Source organism: Peromyscus maniculatus, chromosome 8 (assembly GCF_049852395.1).
Source record: "Peromyscus maniculatus bairdii isolate BWxNUB_F1_BW_parent chromosome 8, HU_Pman_BW_mat_3.1, whole genome shotgun sequence".
In the NCBI taxonomy this organism is placed as follows: domain Eukaryota; kingdom Metazoa; phylum Chordata; class Mammalia; order Rodentia; family Cricetidae; genus Peromyscus; species Peromyscus maniculatus.
Window position 1 is genome coordinate 61,573,160 of NC_134859.1, and position 16,676 is coordinate 61,589,835.

A 16,676-nucleotide genomic window follows, 5' to 3' on the forward strand; every position below is an offset into this window, starting at 1 on the left:
TCTGGGCGACCAAGCGAGTTCGAGGCCAGTCTGGGGAACTTAGCAAGACTGTTTCATAGGACAGTTACCAGGGGGTGGGGAGAGGCCCAGCCAGTCAAGTGCCAGCTGTGTAAGTCTGGATCCCCAGCATCACTGGAAAGCTGGGCAGAGTGGCTCAAATCTGCGTGGAGACAGAATCCTAGCTCAGTGGCTAGCCAGACCAGTTAGTGAGCTCGGGCTTCAGTGGGAGACCCTGTCTCAAAAAATGAGGTGGAGAGCAATTGAGGAAGATGTTCCATGTTGACCACAGGCTTACACATTCATACATCTATCCACTGTGTGTACACACACACACACACACACACACACACACACACACACACACACACACACACGAAAAATTTAAAATCTGCAAAAGTAAAATTTTCAAGGGGCTGAGGATGTAGCGCAGTGGAAGAGTGCTTGCTTACGCACACAAGGTCTTAGATTTAACCCTCCGCTTGCACCTTAGCTTAGCAACCTCTATGGAGGGTGAAATGATCCCCTGCCACTTCTGTGGCGTCCCCTCCTAGGCTTGCTCCGTCCACTGTGCTCTCTGCTCCACCAATTAGCCTTGCCCCTGCCCCATCAACAGGCAGCGAGTCCCTTCTCTGTCCCTGCAATGGTGCCTAGAACACAGGCATCGGCACAGGGTAGAAGCTCAGTAAACTCCCGTTTGGCTGGGGTGCCGGAGCCTTCCTCCACTCACCGGCAGCTGTTTCTCCAGGCAGATGCTGAATGTCTTGGTGTGGTTGGGTTTCAGCTTCTTCAGGGGCACTCGAGTCTCGCCGATGAACTCATTGTGGCGGAATTTGTCCTCGTCACACACGGAGATCCTGGGGGCGAGTGGCTTCCACAGTCAGTGGGAATTCATAAGTGGCAGGGTGTCCCCGGGTGGGGTGTAGGCACGGGGGCCCTCACCCACCTCAGGGTCTTTCGGATCATGTCCTCATCCGTGATCCCGTAATAAGTGAGGGTCTCGTTCCATGTGGGGTTCAGCGTGTTCCTCAGAGTTTTTGTTCTGAGCTTATTTGCCTGGAAAGACAGAGAGAGATCTTACTGGTCCTGAACGAGTGTGGCCAAAAAGCTGGCCGGCCTGCTCCCTCCACCCACGGAGCCGTTATCTGACCCAGTGGGGGAGACCTGAGGCAGGAGGTGAAACCGACACTGTTCATTTGCTGACTTAAAAACAGCAAGCTTATTGGAGGCATGTGAGTGGCCCCTGTGGTCACAGAGGTCTTTGACAGCAAAAGATAGCCAAGAGAGACAGGACCAGCACAGCGGGAACTCCGCTGGCTTCAGACCCCGGGCAGGGGCTGCCGCTGGGGAAGTTGGAAAAGAAAAGGAATGACTGTCTCGGCATGGACCAGCCCATGTCGGCGTCTTGACTTCTGGTCTAGTCAGTGCAGCCTGTCTGGCTGGTGACCCGTGGAACAGGAAGGCGACCGTGTGTTTAAACGGCTAAGCTGTGGAAATTGGTTGAGGTAGCTACAGAAAGCTAACATGAGGAGCATCCCACCCCTAGACCCCGGGGACAACAGCAGGGTAGAGGTGGTGACTATGGGGTGGTTCTGCATGGGGTAGGAAGTTGCCATGTTGCCTCATTCCCATTAGGAAGGTGAAGTGTCCAGCTTAAGAGGCATTAGCTTAACCAAAGATGCTCCCCACCACCACATACACCATTACAAAAGAGATCCCTATCAAGACTGGCCATGTCCCCAGCAACAACTGGACCACTCCCAACAACAACTGGACCATGTTCCTGGATCACCTGATGTCCCCATCCCTCCCTTTATGCAGGCTGTTCATTCTGCCTGGGACCCATGCTTTCCTAGTGAAAGCCTTGTGGGTGGACCACAGCCTCTGTGTTTTCATCCGCTTGCGGGGGCCACCCAGCAGGGGAGCAGGAACAGGGGTTCTGTGGTCAAATAAACCAGGCTGATGCTACCCACTCAGTCCCCTTCATGAAGCCACAGAATCAGCAGACTGAAGGCTCTGACAGGTCCTGCCACCAAGAAACCTGTTTAACAGTATTTCCTTTTTAGGCAGGCGCTATGCATCCCTGGCTGGCCTGGATTTCTCTATGTATGTAGAGCAGTCTGACCTTTAACTCACAGGGATCTGACTGCCTCTGCCTCCTGAGTGCGGCAATTTAAAGGCATGCGCCGTCACACCTGACCCCATTGAGTCCTTTTTTTTTTTTTTTTAAATATAATATACATTTTCAAATGGCTTCATATGCAATGTAACCTGGACATTCCCGAGGCCCAAATAGCAGATACGTAACAGACTCATGAGGTCCCAGGGAGGCCATGAGCATCAAGCCAGTACCATGTCTGGGGCAGAGGCCCTCACCTTGCTGGCTCCAGGCAGCAGGTGTAGTTTGACGTAGGGATCAGCCAGTCCATTGTGGTCCATCGGCTTCAGGCCCTGAGCAGAGACCAGAGAGGATGAGAGTTGATAACAAGGACACAAAGGGCCTCCTCCGAGACATCTCCCATCTCCCTGAGGACGGGAGGTTCTCAAGGGCCAAACAGTGTGGGGTAAGCTTCCCTCCCCCATACTTTGGCCCCGACTCATTTCACTCTCTACCTTCTTGACAACTGGACCCAGAAGACACAGCTCACGCTAAACTTGGGGAGGCCGGTCTCCCTGCCCACTACTCCTTGTTGGGACCTCCTTCTCTGACCCCGAGTCTCCATGATTTGGCTCTATACTCGTCCTCACGTTTCTTGTGGCAGCCTTTGTTCCAAGTCTGGGAGGCCAGCCGAGACTGCCAGCCATTTCCCTCTGCGTTTGCTAGTTGGTATCCCTGGAAGTCACAGGCTGCCTGCCATGGAGGGTCCTTCCACAAGATGGCACCCCTTGCTAACTCTGATTTCAGCCACCAGCCCAGGAATGTACAGCTCAGGGGAGGGACCCACAAGGGCCTCAGCTAACCTTCTGGGAATCCTGTTTTCTCCTTTCAGTGAAGGCCCACGGGGCGAGGGAGGCAGCAGAGGTGTGCATGGCCCACATTCCAGATGGATGAAGAAGGGATGGCTCAGCTCCTGGGCCAGGTGCCCCAGACCTTTCTCCCAGGTCTAGCTCATTGGGCCTGGAGGAGCTTCCAGGCAGGGCACCCACCCATGGCCTCTCTTCTGCTGTGGCCCCAGGCCCAGGCAGGGCACCCACCCATGGCCTCTCTTCTGCTGTGGCCCCAGACCCAGGCAGGGCACCCACCCATGGCCTCTCTTCTGCTGTGGCCCCAGGCCCAGGCAGGGCACCCACCCATGGCCTCTCTTCTGCTGTGGCCCCAGGCCCAGGCAGGGCACCCACCCTTGGCTTCTCTTCTGCTGTGGCCCCAGGCCTAGGCTCGGGAGCCAGGGCACGGCCCATGCATTGCCGAGTTAGTGGACCAGGCACAGTACAGTGTCAGCTTCATCACGGGTGAAGAGTTACTCATTCCCACAGTCTGAGGGGCACAGAGCAGGGAGGGATGCAGATGCGGGGCTAAGGGGTGGGACCTCCCTCCCCTGCTCACCCCCTCAGAAGATATCAGACAAGCAGCTGGGGGAAGGGTGGGGATTTAAGCCAGGCCCAGAGCTACTGGGGCCTGACCTGGAGGCAGTGTGTGTGCCTTGCTAAGGGTGATGTTCACACCAGCTAGCTTCACCTGGTAGCTCCTCACCCCCAGGGAGTACTGAGCAGGTGTCCTGGGGATCCGGTGGGGGTAGCTGACGGCTCCTGTTTTATTTCTCTAATTCCTGCACGCCCATTTGTCACGTTTACAATGTTATCACTCTTCCTCTTTTCTCTTGTAGATCTTTGAGCCAGGAGATTAACCAGAGATACTGCAGGCCCCACTTCTGAGGCCTGGGCACCCGTAAGGACTGGCTAGGGCAGGGGGCTGCTGGATGTCATGATGCCTGCTCTGTCCTTCGGATCCCCAGCCTGTGATGTGGTCCCTTGTTACTGCCACACCCTTCCACCTGGCAGGTCCCTGGACACAGCAGAGGGCCACACACTGGGCTGGAAGCAAGGGCTGGTGGGCTCAGCCAGAGGCTGGGTGGCTGTCCCTCCAGGGACTCCCTAGCTCAGGCAGCCTTGCTGGCCCTGAGTCTGGGGTATGCCCTGCAGCATGGCAAGGTCCCAACCTCTCCTGTATGCACAGCCCCAGGAGCTGACTGAACCCAGAGAGGGGGTAGGAGGCCGAGTTCAGCCAGAGGTGGGAAAGGGGCTGTCTCCAGCAGATCCCGTCAGCTTATTGTGTTCCCATGAGACCAAAGCAGATGCCACTGTCCTGGAGAGGGACAGGGGAGGTGCTGTGTGCGACAGTACTACCAGCACTGAGGGGACAGGAAGGAAGGTAGACGCTCCTCAAACCACGTTCCTGTCGCCCCTGCACCGCCCAGAGCTTGCTGTTTGCTAGGCATTCGGGAGTGGAACCTTCTGGACAGTCAAAGCTGGGGCTCAGTGCTCAGCCTGAAGGAGGGGGGACAGACACCAGTTGGTGAGTCGGCCTGGTACACAGGGACAGAAACTGCATGACTCTGTACCTACAAGGTCCCTGGTGACAGTGGGGAGGGGCAGCTTGGGCTGGGCAAGGAGAGGCAAGGGGCGACAGGCAGCTGTTTCGTGGGCAAGGAATTTCAGTTCGGCAAGCTGAGAAGGCTCTGGGAGGGTCAGTGGTGACGCAACGCAGCCATCTCGGCATTCCGCCGCTGAGTTCACATGTGTGATATTTTATCACAATGAAGGAACACGGTGCCGGTGCGGTGGTGGCGCATGCCTTTAATCCCAGCACTCAGGAGGCAGAGGCGGGTGGATCTCTGTGAGTTCCACTGCAGCCAAAGCGACACAGAGAAACCCTGCCTTGGAAAAACCAGGGTGTAGGGGAGTAACACTGGTCTTCTAGCACTGTGGCTCTTCGGGGTTTTGCTGGGCACTGCTCGGAGGTGAGTGCCTGAGGTCCACCTGTGGATAGATACATCCACTGGGCACTACCCTGCAAGACGGGGTTACATAAAATGCCAGGTTTCCAGTGCTCTACTTCTACATGGTTCAGTAGCCACACAGGGTGCGTGGTGAGTCCTGCTTACGGATAACAAACTGAGACACATTCTCACCTGGGGGTGAGGGTGACCAAGTGCCCCGGTTAGTTGTATGTCAACTGGAGGCAAGTTACAGTCATTGAGAAAATGACCCCACTAGATGGGTCTGTGGGAAGACTGTGGTGCATTTTCTTGGTTGATGATTGATGTGGGAGGACCCAGCTCACTGTGGGTGGTGCCACCCCTGGGTTGGTGGTCCTGGTCATGTATAAGAAAGCAGGCTGAGACCAGGCGGTGGTGGTGCACACCTTTAATCCCAGTACTCAGGAGGCCAGAGCCAGGCGGATCTCTGAGTTCGAGGCCAGCCTGGTCTACAGAGCGAGATCCAGGACAGGCACCAAAACGACACTGAGAAACCTTGTCTGGAAAAAAAACAAAAAACAACAAAAAAAAAAAACAAACAAACAAACAAACAAAAAGGCAGGCTGAGCCAAGTCAGTAAGCAGCACCCCTCCATGGCCTCTGTATCAGCTTCTACCTCCAGGTACCTGCCCCAACTTTGCTGGATGATAAACTAAAAGCAGGAAGATGAAATAAACCCTTCCCAGGCTGCTTTTGGTCAGTGTTTTATCCCAGCAACAGAAAACTAACTAAGACACCAAGTGAGAGTGAGTGCAGTCTGGGAATCCTTGTTATGCGGACTCCCCGAAAGACTGAGTGTGGGCCCTGCTTCAGCTGACACTCTGTGGATCTTCTTTGGGGCCCCAGTATTTCCTAGGCCTGTCCCTTTTTTTTGTAGACATTTACAGAGAAGAACAGGGCCACCATGGTTCAGAGGCCTCTGGTCCTCACCTCTGTGCACACCAGCACCCATGTAATCTGCGCACACAGGCACAGACAGACAGACAGACACACACATACACACACACACCTGGAGCAGGGAGAAGGCAGCAGGAACCCTGGATTCTGAGATGGGGAGGAAAAGCTGGGCTCCACTAGAGTGGTCTGACAGCTGGTCCCCAAGCACAGACAAGCTCTGCTAAGCCGGGGGGGGGGGGGGGGGGTGCTCTGCCTGGCCCTGCAGCCTGCCTCCACCTTTCCAGGCTGGGCTCACCAGGAGCTCAGCTCTGTTCCCTAGGCTATCACAGCCTAAAGGTGTCAGCGGAGTGGGCAGAGACACAGGGTGGAGTGACTGGGCCTTCAAGTACCCAACCTGGGCCCCAAGCCCCATGGAGACAACCCCACGCTTGCCCATGGCCTTCCACAGGCTGGATAGCGGTATGGTGTGGGTTGTCCCTCTAGGCAGGCACAGAGCCAAGGGCAGCCCCTCAGTGGCAGGGTGGGCCAGAAAGAAGCACAGAGAGACGCTGCAGGGCAGGGATGCTGGGTGAGGTCTAGTCTTGGCAGCTACTCCCTGTGTGCTGGGCTGGCTCAGGCCCTTCCACAGCTCTACGAGGGTCTCTACTGGCCACCTGGGCCCTTACCTTTCGGGAAAACATCAATTTTGGCACCTTCCTCCCAGAGGGAGCAGTGTGAAGGGAAGAATGTGCTTGAGAACATGCAACAGACGCGGGTTCAAGGGCAGATCCGCAGAGGACCACAGGGTAAGACCTGACCAGGCCACACTCGGTCTGCAGATGTCCCTGACTCCCCTCAGCAAGGCTTACAGGGCCTCTGATGCTCAGGCGCAGTGGCTACCACCCTGCTTGGAGCTGCTTAGGGGCTCAGGGAGCCTAGGGGCTGGAACTTGGGAGTGGGGAGATCCGGAGACAGTAGCATCCAATCAACTCCCCCCTCCCACACACACTCTGCAAGACAGGCCCCCCACCTTCCTCCTGCAGTGACCCCTCCCAGGCTGCCTGGCCTTCCACATCCCCACTCTTGTCTCCTTCTGAAAGTCCTTTCCTCACATGCTTTACCGGGCAGGGCCAGTCTGGGGAGTGGGCAGCTGCACCCCACATAGCAGGGACACCAGGAAGCCTGGACAGAAGGGACAGGCAGGACCCTGCCCCTGTCCTGAGGTGTGAGCTGCAGCTGGCGCTGGGCCTACCTTGGCCTTGCTGATGGTACAGTGCAGGGCGTTGTTCTCCTGGTCGTAGAGCAGACTGAAGTCCAGCGTACCCAGGGCAGCTGCGGGAGAAGGAGATGCGGGTCACACACCAGCTGGATGGGTGGAGCAACGCCCTCCCCTGGGTGGCTCCAATAGCAGCATTATGATTACTTTACGTGTGTTTATTTGTGCATGTGTGTGCACATACGTGCACCAGGATAGGCACGTGGAGGCCAGAGGATAACTTGCAGGAGTCAGTTTTCTTCTTCCACAATGTGGGGTATAGAGCTTTAACTTGGGTCACCAGAGCTGGCAGCTGAATCATCTCGTGGGCCCGACAGTCACATTGTTTTCAAGATTAAAAGATTTATTTGGTGGTGTCTGCTTTTAGTCCCAGCACTTGGGAGGCAGAGGAAGGTAGATAGATCCCTTTGAGTTGGGGGCCAACTTGGTCTACAAAGTGAGTTCTAGGTTAGCTAGAGCTACAAAGTGAGATCCTAGCTCAAAAATAAGCATATAAATAAATGAATAAATAAAGTTTATTTGGAAGAAGAATCATAAGGCAAATATGTCCATCATAGTCCTCAGAAAATGTGCATGTTGGGGGCTGGAGAGATAGCTCAATGGTTAAGAGCACTGGCTGCACTTCCAGGGGTCCTAGGTTCTATTCCCAGCACCCACACAGTGGCTCGAAACCATCTGTAATTCCAGTTCCAGGGGATCTGACTCTCTTTTCCGGCTTCTGTGGGCACCAGGCATTACAGTGGTGCACAGACATGCATACACACACAATAACCATACAAATAAAAGAAATATAAGCAAATAACTAATTTAAAAAAGAGACGATGTGAACATGACTCTGGAGGAGCTGGCTTCCTGGCATGCTCACATGGTGCACAGGTGACAGTCTCTGCCCCCACGGACACCAGCTGTCTCCAGCTTCTGTCTTCAGGCTGCTGCACAAACTAAAAGGCAAAATCATTTTTGCTTCTAAATGGCTGGAATTAGTTAAAGCAAGCAAAATACGGTTACGGCAAGGCTTAGCGGAACCACACGGGGATGGCACTAAGGCCATTTTAAATTACACAGATGACTTCCGTATGGAGATTAAGGAGGTGGACAGATCCACAGTGCTGAGGACCACTGGCGGTGGGCTTAGGGTGGAGGCACAGGTTCAAAACTGGCCCTCACTAGGCCAACCCACAAGCCTCAGGAATAAAGCAAAGACTCAGGCAGGCAGGAGTGTGGCTCTGCGGCAGATCACTGGCCTAGCCTGTGCTGCCTTCAGCTCATCCACAGCACTGCAAAATCAAACAAACACTTCAAGTTCTGCCAGAGACAGTAAATGTCTGCACGTGTTAACAGCATAACTTCCTTCCAGGTAACAGGTGAAGGTGTAAGGGTGTGCCATTCACTAACTTTGGGGCTTAGTAGTCGTAGTAGAGGTCCCGGGTTCAATTCCCAGCAAGAAAAGTTAACCAATAAGGAATGTTATTGTATCCAGCTCAGTGGCTGGTGCCGGGACAACGGAGCAGCTACAATATGCCAACCTCTTTATCTGGCTCTCCCCACGAAACACTCCAGCCTCCTCGGAGGGACTCCATCCAGCCACTGTCAGATAAGGAGGCTCAGGGATTCCGGGTGGATCACCTAAGGCCCACGAGTGGTAACCTGATCGCAACCAGGCAGGTGGCTCAGAAAGGGGATCTCGAACCCCACTTTGTGCAGTCTGTCCTTTCCCCTGGAGGTACTATGGTGAACCAGACAGCTTGGGTTGGGTCCCCAACACGAGCAACGACACACAGTGGTATGAGAAGGCAGAGGACAGCTCCGAGAGGCTGCAGGGCCTGACCAGCCTGACTGGCTGGCTGTTGACTGAGCCCCAGGTGACAAGTGACACTATATAGCTCCCTGGTCTTCCTGGCCCCGGGAGATCCTCAGTGGGCAGCGACAAGGCAGCTGGGTCCTCATGCGGTTGCCCCCAAGTCTCTCAAGAGCATCGGTAAGTCCCAAGGGCCAGGCAGAGGATGCAGCAATAATTGGGTTCAGCTGCCACCTTAGGAACAGTCACTTGCTACAGCTGTGGCCTGCCATGTCCCGAGGGTTCCCAGCAAGAGGGCAAGAGTCTGAGTGAGGGAAACCTTTGAAGTCCCCAGACAGCAAGATACACATGCTTAGATATCTCCAAATCCCCGATTTGCTCCCAACTGCTGGACAGGTCACAATATTGTCTGGTGAGCCAAGAGCTGGGAGAGCTTCAAAAGGGACTCTGGGCCCCAGTGTGAACGGGGCCACCAGGGGAGGCCTCTTGGAGGAAGCGATGCCTGACCCGAGATAGCAGGAACCAACAGATAATAGTACGAGGGACTTGGAGGGGACATCATAACCATAGGCATCTGGCAGATGGGGGTTGATGGCTGAAGTGATGCTGGGATGAAGGGCGGGCTGGGCTGGGCCTCTGTCCTCATCAAGGTCCTGCACTGGATCTTAGATGGATTCTAAGTGAACACACTTCTGGACTGTGTCTGCCTTTAGTAACAAAGGCAGGCCACATCATGATAGCCTTTGTGTCTGGAGGGACGTGGGGTAGGTACATCAGGGGCACTTCCCTTTGTTCTGAGAGACATGTGGAAGCGTGTCGGGTTCCCTACATCCCAACAAGGTGATGTTCTTGTCGCTTTCTACAGTGCAGTTGTGAGTGTGGAGGATGACACCTGCTGTTGCCCTCTACAGGTTCAAATCCTCGCTCTGCATATCCTTGCTGTGTGACTGCAGACAGTTTCCTCATGCGCAACCTGGAGACAACTATAACTACCCTGTGGCGCATGGGGCTTGTCGGGTGGTTACAGGAACAGCAGCCATACTCTGATGATGCTTCTAGAGCTCTGGGTTTGCCCCTCTAAGGACTTTCTGGAAGGGTCTGCCCTAAACTGGATCACCTTCTCCCTGCCTTTGGGAACATGCTATAGAAGCGATCACTTACGCTCCTCTGCATAAGCAGAGTCATTGCTATGACTACAATGATTCTGCTGTGGGTCACAGTCACAGCCACATAGAGGGGGGTGAGGTGATTGCTCCACTGGGGCTCCTAGGTGGTACCTCACTTTCCTGCCTCCTCCCTTTACTCCTGCCTCTGGAAGCACAAACAGCTCTTTCTTTCATAATAATAGAATTGTGTTCAGACTAAGAGATTCTAGGTTGGGAGTGTGCTGCAAGTATCCTTCCCTAGTGGAAAATGCATGCATGCATTCGTGAAGACCACACTGCAGCATCCTCTCTCCCTTCCAACAGGTGAGCAAGTGAAGATGTTGTAGGTGAGAACGCTACAGATAAGGATACCATAACTGAGGATGCTGAGGGTAAGGATGCCATGGACAAGATGTGAGTGAAGATCCTGAGGGTGAAGATGTTGAGGGCGAGGAAGTTGCTGGTGAGTATCTTGAGGGTGAGGATGTTGTAGGTGAGGATACTGTGGATGAAGATGCTGCAGGAGAAGGTGCTGAGGGTAAGGATGCTGCAGGTGAGTATCCTGAGGGTAAGGATGCTACAAAGCACCACAGCCTTGACTGCAGCCGCCCAGCTGGGCTTTTGCAATACCATTCTGCAGAGCTGGTGGCTTCACATGACAGTCCGTTTTGCATGCCGTCCAGCTCAGGCTACCTGCTCCCTGATGACCTCACCCCGAGGACACTGCCTCAGGCACCTAGGGGGCCGGCAAGCAGCAGATGGTCAGTGCTCACGGTGGAGCCACTCAAATGGCTTTGGTGTCCAGTCACTTCCCAGCAGGAAGGATTTAGTGTGATGCCACGTTACAGCACACACTCCGTGATGTCTGCCTGTGTCCTAACCCCAGAAGACAAGTCAGGGAACGGGCCTCTTGGGACACTAACACCTGTTACCACCACCAAAAAAAGAGCAGTGTGCCTAGTGTGTGGTCAGGAAAGGACTGATGAATAGCTAGTGCCATTGAAGTCCTTGAAGAAATTCTACCTTGTCATCGGAAGCTTGGTCACCATTTGAGAAACTGCATGTGTGGAGGAGCTGTCTCAGGGAACACAGGGCCCACAGTTCGCCCTTTTCACTTGTAGAAATGAGGCTCAGAGAGGGGAGGCGGCCCAGTGAGGGTGGCCCAGCAAAGCTGGCGATTGATTCTGTCTTAAAAACCTAGTGGCTTCCTGAAAGCGTTTCTTCACCATTTTGTGTAACTGAAGTCCCGAAGATGCAGCTAGGGGAAAAAAAAATGGCTCAGCAGTAGAGCCCTTATCTCACATGAACAGGGCCCTGGGTTCTTCTTGCCTCAGCAATGGGGCAGGGGCAGGGGCCGGATAGGGACTCACTGCTAATCTGAAGGGCCTGAGCAGAGGGGCAGCGGTGGCCATAGCGGGGCTCGAAGGACAAGAGAGAGTGCCTTTCCGCGAGTCCCAGGATCCTGAGGGCCCTGCCCTCAGAGCCACTCAGATCACGTGCCCTGATGAAAGTTTACATCTTTGGAAACATAATGAAGGTTGGTCACTAATGGGCCTCTGAGAGTTGTCACCGGCTTGCTGATAATTATAGCGCTTTAATGGGGCTAATTCAGAGAGAATCAAGCTCAGGCCCCTGTTGCTTCCTCCAAGGCTGAGTGTTCCCCAGCAGGGCCTGTGCAGACAGGCAGCTGGCCATGCGTGACCTTGGTCTGCACTTGAACTCACTTGGCCCATTCACCCCTGGGAATCAGAAATCGGTCCTTTCTGTCTTGTATTTGGAAGAAAAATGTCAGCCTCTAAAATAGCTGACAAGAAGGCTCAGTGGGTAGAAGTCCTGGCTTTGCAAGCCTGACGACCCGAGTTCAATCCCCGGGCGGGATCCACGCCCAAGCGGAAAACCGGCTCCACAAAGTTGTCCTCTGACCTCTACCTGTGTGCTGTGGCATACACACCCCTTCACATCACACAAACACATCCACTAAAAATACAATAACTATGCTGGTTTTCATCGGCAGGAACTCATAGAAAGTCCTCCAGCCTGATCTGAAAGCAGGTCACAGGTGAGGAAGCTGAGGCGCCGCACTAGGCGGGCACTTTGGGGGAGGGTGACGAGGAGTAAGTGACAGATACAGCGTCACTCACAGAGCCCGCAGACAGAGCCCAGATTCAGCCACCTCCTTCATCCCCTCGCTTCAAGCAGCTCAACAATTCATCGCATCCCAGACATGATCTGACCTCCCTGGTTCGGCATTCAAGCCTTCCTATGCGCTCACTTTGACCTCATCACTCTTCCCTGTCTGTGTTTCTGACACGTTGGTTCCTTTCCCCCCTCACACACACATACACACCCCTTTTCAGTCTGCTAGTCTTTCCCCTCCCGCCCAGCTTCAGAGCCGAGGCCTCTGCGGATGTTTGCCTCCCTATCCCCCCCACTCCCTGCTGGTCCTTTTGCTGGGTTTCTGTGAGCGGCCTAAAGACCATGTGTGTGGTCCAGCCCATGCTTGGCTCTCCGTGGCCCCTGTAGGGAGCCCGACACACAGTTGGCCTTGCACTGTTGAATGGGAAAGAATATGACGGAGGGCTGGGCAGAACGTGACTGAGGCCCACAGAAGTTCTGGGTGAAGGAAGAAGCCACATAGATCAGTAACCGGAATCTGCCCATGCCCAGGAGAACCTTCCAGGCAGACCCAGCAATGGTTCCCCACCTCACCCTTGCTCCAGACCTCTGTGGGCACCGGTCCTGACCTAGCTGAGTGAGTCATTTGGGAATACAGACACGTGATACAACTCTAGCCAATGAGACAAAAGGACAGGTCTCCTGGGAACTTCTTAGAGAGATTTTTCTGGATCCTAGACATGAGAGTAGAAAAAAAAAAATTTTTTTTTTTTTTTAAATCAAATCTAGGACCTTATTGTTATATGTGATGCCTGGACCCACAGCAGCCACCTTGGATCATGAGGGTCCTGCTCAGCTGATGGAGAGTGAGAGCATCACTGTGACTGTGTTTTACATTTGATGTTCCTCACCCATATGCCCTTGAGGAGAGGAAATCTGTCCCGATTTTCAGCTCAAGAGGGAAAGAGCTGGCTGAGTGGCAGGACTGACAGAAGCCTCGTCACCAGGAATGCTGGCGGGCTGCTCCAGTGTACCCTGGTATCTGCAGCAGGACCTTGGCTGCCCTGCTGGGCTGAGCTACTCTGGACTGATTTCATGGTACTTGCAACCCGAAGCCTCTTAGTCATTGCAGCTTTGGGGTCCGGGTTCCCTCTGCAGATGGGGAGCAAGTAGCTTGGGACATTCGGGAGCAGAGGTCTAGGGTAATGCTGTGACTCCTTCACTGGCCTTCTAAGCTCAGCAAGGAATGAAAGGTGTGTGTGTGTGTGTGTGTGTGTGTGTGTGTGTGTGTGTGTGTGTATTCATGTGCCCATGCTCACACACTTTGAGGTGACCGGCAAAGGAGGGGTTTTTAAAGCGGAGAACACAGAGAAGCAAACTGTTTTTATCCTTTGCTTGGACAACAGAGCAACCGTCCTCATTTCTTCTTGTCCGAACAGATAATCCAATAATTAGAGCAGCAAATAGCATAACCCTGGCTAAAGCCATAATGAACCATCTGGCTTGAATCACTTAGGCTTATTCCAAGGGATCTGGTTGTCATGAGCTCAGAGGGTGCACAGCCTTGGATACCAGGTACAGAGTGGTCTTGCTCAGTGTTTCCTCACCCAGGAGAGCCCCGGTTCTCACGCTCTCAGTGGGATGCGCTGCGAACCTCCTGGCTCAGCCCCAGACCCACTTCCCAGCACTGCGACCTCCAGGCCTCTTAACTACACTTTGTTAGTGTGTCACAGTGTCACAGCGATCTGGGTGTGGCCAGCCCCCGGGTTCAGCTGAGAAAGCTGTATCTGGGACCCAGCTTGTGAGCCTGTCCCCAGCTAGGACACCTGTGGCTGAGCCCAGAGACTCAGTACAGTACAGGGTTTGTACCACTCCCTGCTGCTGAAACGGAACTGGGAAAATGCTGTGGAGCTGACCGGCAGGAGATGGGGCTTCTGGTCTGTTTTATTCTTTTCTGGTGGGTTTCAGGATAACCAAAATGACTAGGTTTCTCTCCTCTTGGCCATATGTCATCCCCTGGGCCTCTATGGCACCTGGAGTGTGGCCTACAGTTCAGGCACAAGCTTCATCCACCTGCTCACTCCCCTGGCTGCAGGCAGAAGGCTAGAAATGGGAACTCTTTTCTATCCTTCCTTCCCAGGATGTCTCTGGATCCCCCAGGGTGCTGACTGCGGTCCTGGTTAGAACCTCCCCAGGGGCCAGTCAGCCTGGATCCTGGCACTCTGTGCCAGGAACTGGGCAAAGGAGTAAATCCAGGGCACAGCTCTGTGGACTCTAATCAATTCTGCCCCCCCAGTTTTCCCGCAGTCTGCAGGACAGCAGAGAGTGAGGCCTGCTCCCCAGCCACTATGCTTGGGAGGAGGGCCTCGGTGAGAGGGTCCAGGCCTAGAATACACACAAAAGGCATTGTTCCCAGCTGGGGTTTGATCCACCTCTGCTGATGGGCTCTGAAGTGAAATGAATCTGTTCCCAGGGTGGCACTGTGAACGCCTATCCTCAGCTTTGAGAGGCACATGTTATGCTGGGGAAAAGCCAGGCCCTAGCCCGGAGGCCCCGGGAAACACCCAGGCCAGGCACAAACTACCGATGTTGTACAGAGGAGGGGCTGCTTTTGCTTTGGGGAAGCTGGTGTGGGACCCGCACTCCCCACATTCCATAGCGCCCATGACTAGGTTTTGAGGCTGGCTCTTTGGGTCTAAGTGAACCAGCTTGGAGTCACAGCTGGGCTGGGGCCCTTCCATGAAGTGACCCCCACCCCCCACCCCCCAGTAAACCCATTGGGCTCCTGCTGCAACCTCTTCCCTCCATGGCTTCCGGGATGGTCCCTGGTGGGCCGGGCCAGGTACCCCCAGGGACCACACAACACGCCAAGAGTGCTCCTGGCCTGGCTCGGGAGACCCTGCTGTCCGCTGTCTCCCTGGGGTTGAGTCCTGGAGGAGGGGGCGCGGCTGGGGACCCTCCTGCCCCGGGGAAGCCGGCGTAACAGGTGGGCGAAGGTCTGCGGCCAGGGCCAGCGCGGCGGTGGGGTCCGGGGACGCAGGAGGAGGAACCGCCAAGGTTTTTCCAAAGGACAAGCAGCCCGCGGTCCTGCTCCTCGGCCCGCGCGCACCAGCAAAGCCGCGGCGCGGTGCGGGCCGCTGGGCCCGCCCTAGCCGCCACAGGGTCCCCAGCTCGCCCGGTAGCCTCTCCGGGCGGCCCGCAGAGGGCTCTGGGGCCGGGAGCCACCGCGCGGCCCGCAGCAACTGGTGTCTTCCCGGGGCGCAGCTCCGCCCTTCCCGGGAACAAAAGCCGCCGCCCGCGCTGGAGCTCCTGGCGCGCGGGCCGAGAAGGGGTGCGGGGCGCGCTCAGGGGAGCGGAGGCCCGGAAACGGGGTGCTCCCAGAGGTCGCCCCCAAACTTCCCAGCTCTCGCGTGCGGGTGTGCCCGGCGGCAGCGGCGCATGCCCTACCGGGCCCCGGGCGCGGGGAGGGGGCGAGCGGCGGGCGACTGGGAAAACTTACTGCAGTCGTCCGACTCATAGCCGTCGGCGTCCGGCTCCTCCTCGGGGGGCTTGGCGGGCGGCCTCGCGGGGCTGGGGCCGGGGCCGGGGCTCGGGCTGGCACCGTAGGCTCCGAAGAGCTGGTCCACATCCTCGTCCTCGTCGCGGCCGCCGTCGGAGGGGCTGCGGGGGCCGGCGCTGGCTGCAGGCGAGCGCGCGGGGGCGTCCGGGGGCGCGGGGGCGCGGGGCGCGGCGGTGGGGGGCAGGCCCCGCGGGAAGCGGGGGAAGTAGTCGGAGATCTGTTTGATGGGCCGGATGGGCCCGGGGCACACGTCGATGGCCATATGCTCCTGGATGCTGATGGTCGCCTTCTCCCCGCGCCGCCGGAGGGTCATGCAGGCAACGCCGCCGCGCGCGGCCCGGCCCGGCCCGGTGTGACCCCGGCCCGGGGACAACTCAGCGGGTCCCGCGGGGCGCGGCGGGGGCTGCGGGCATCGCCGGCGTGGCCCCCGGACGGCCCTGACGCGGATGCTGCCTGCTTGGCGGCGGCTGGTGCGAGTGAGTGTGGGGCCGGCAGCAGGGGGCGGGCCCAGCCCGCGTCACCCGGCAGCAACCAAGCGGTGAGTGTGCGGGCTGCGCGCGCGGGCGGGCGGGCTGGCGGGCGCGGAGAGAACGAGGGAGCGAGCGAGCCGGGAGAGCAATCGCTCACTCGCGCTCACACGGGGCGCGCGCGCGCGTGCACACACACACACACACACACACGCGGGAGACGCGCAGGGCCACTCGGAGCCTTCCCTCACTTGCACATCGCAAGCCGGGACCCGCGTGCCACGCATTCTCCTGTGTGCCAGCCCATGAGGGGCTGCCTTCACTCTTGCAGGACATGGCGCAGGTGTGTGGGGCACTGCACACACACACACACACAGACACACACAAACGCGCGTAGAGACACTCAGTGGAAACGGTCACCCGTTGGGGCTACAGGCTACAGACACATGCAGTGGTGGCAGATGCCG

The 16,676-nt window shown here is 56.4% G+C and overlaps 1 protein-coding gene across 1 annotated transcript in view; it reads right to left on the reverse strand.

Moving 5' to 3' along the window:
- Nucleotides 1–16,228, reverse strand: part of Doc2b (double C2 domain beta) — a 28,539-nt gene extending 12,311 nt beyond the window's left edge. The window contains exons 1-5 of the mRNA XM_006977529.4: nucleotides 15,683–16,228; nucleotides 7,102–7,181; nucleotides 2,374–2,448; nucleotides 944–1,053; nucleotides 728–854 (exon numbers count right to left, since the gene is read on the reverse strand). Coding sequence (XP_006977591.2) covers nucleotides 728–854; nucleotides 944–1,053; nucleotides 2,374–2,448; nucleotides 7,102–7,181; nucleotides 15,683–16,055 — 765 coding nt within the window. The 5' untranslated portion in view covers nucleotides 16,056–16,228. The remainder of the gene's footprint in view (nucleotides 1–727; nucleotides 855–943; nucleotides 1,054–2,373; nucleotides 2,449–7,101; nucleotides 7,182–15,682) is intronic.
- Nucleotides 16,229–16,676: the final 448 nt, after the last annotated feature.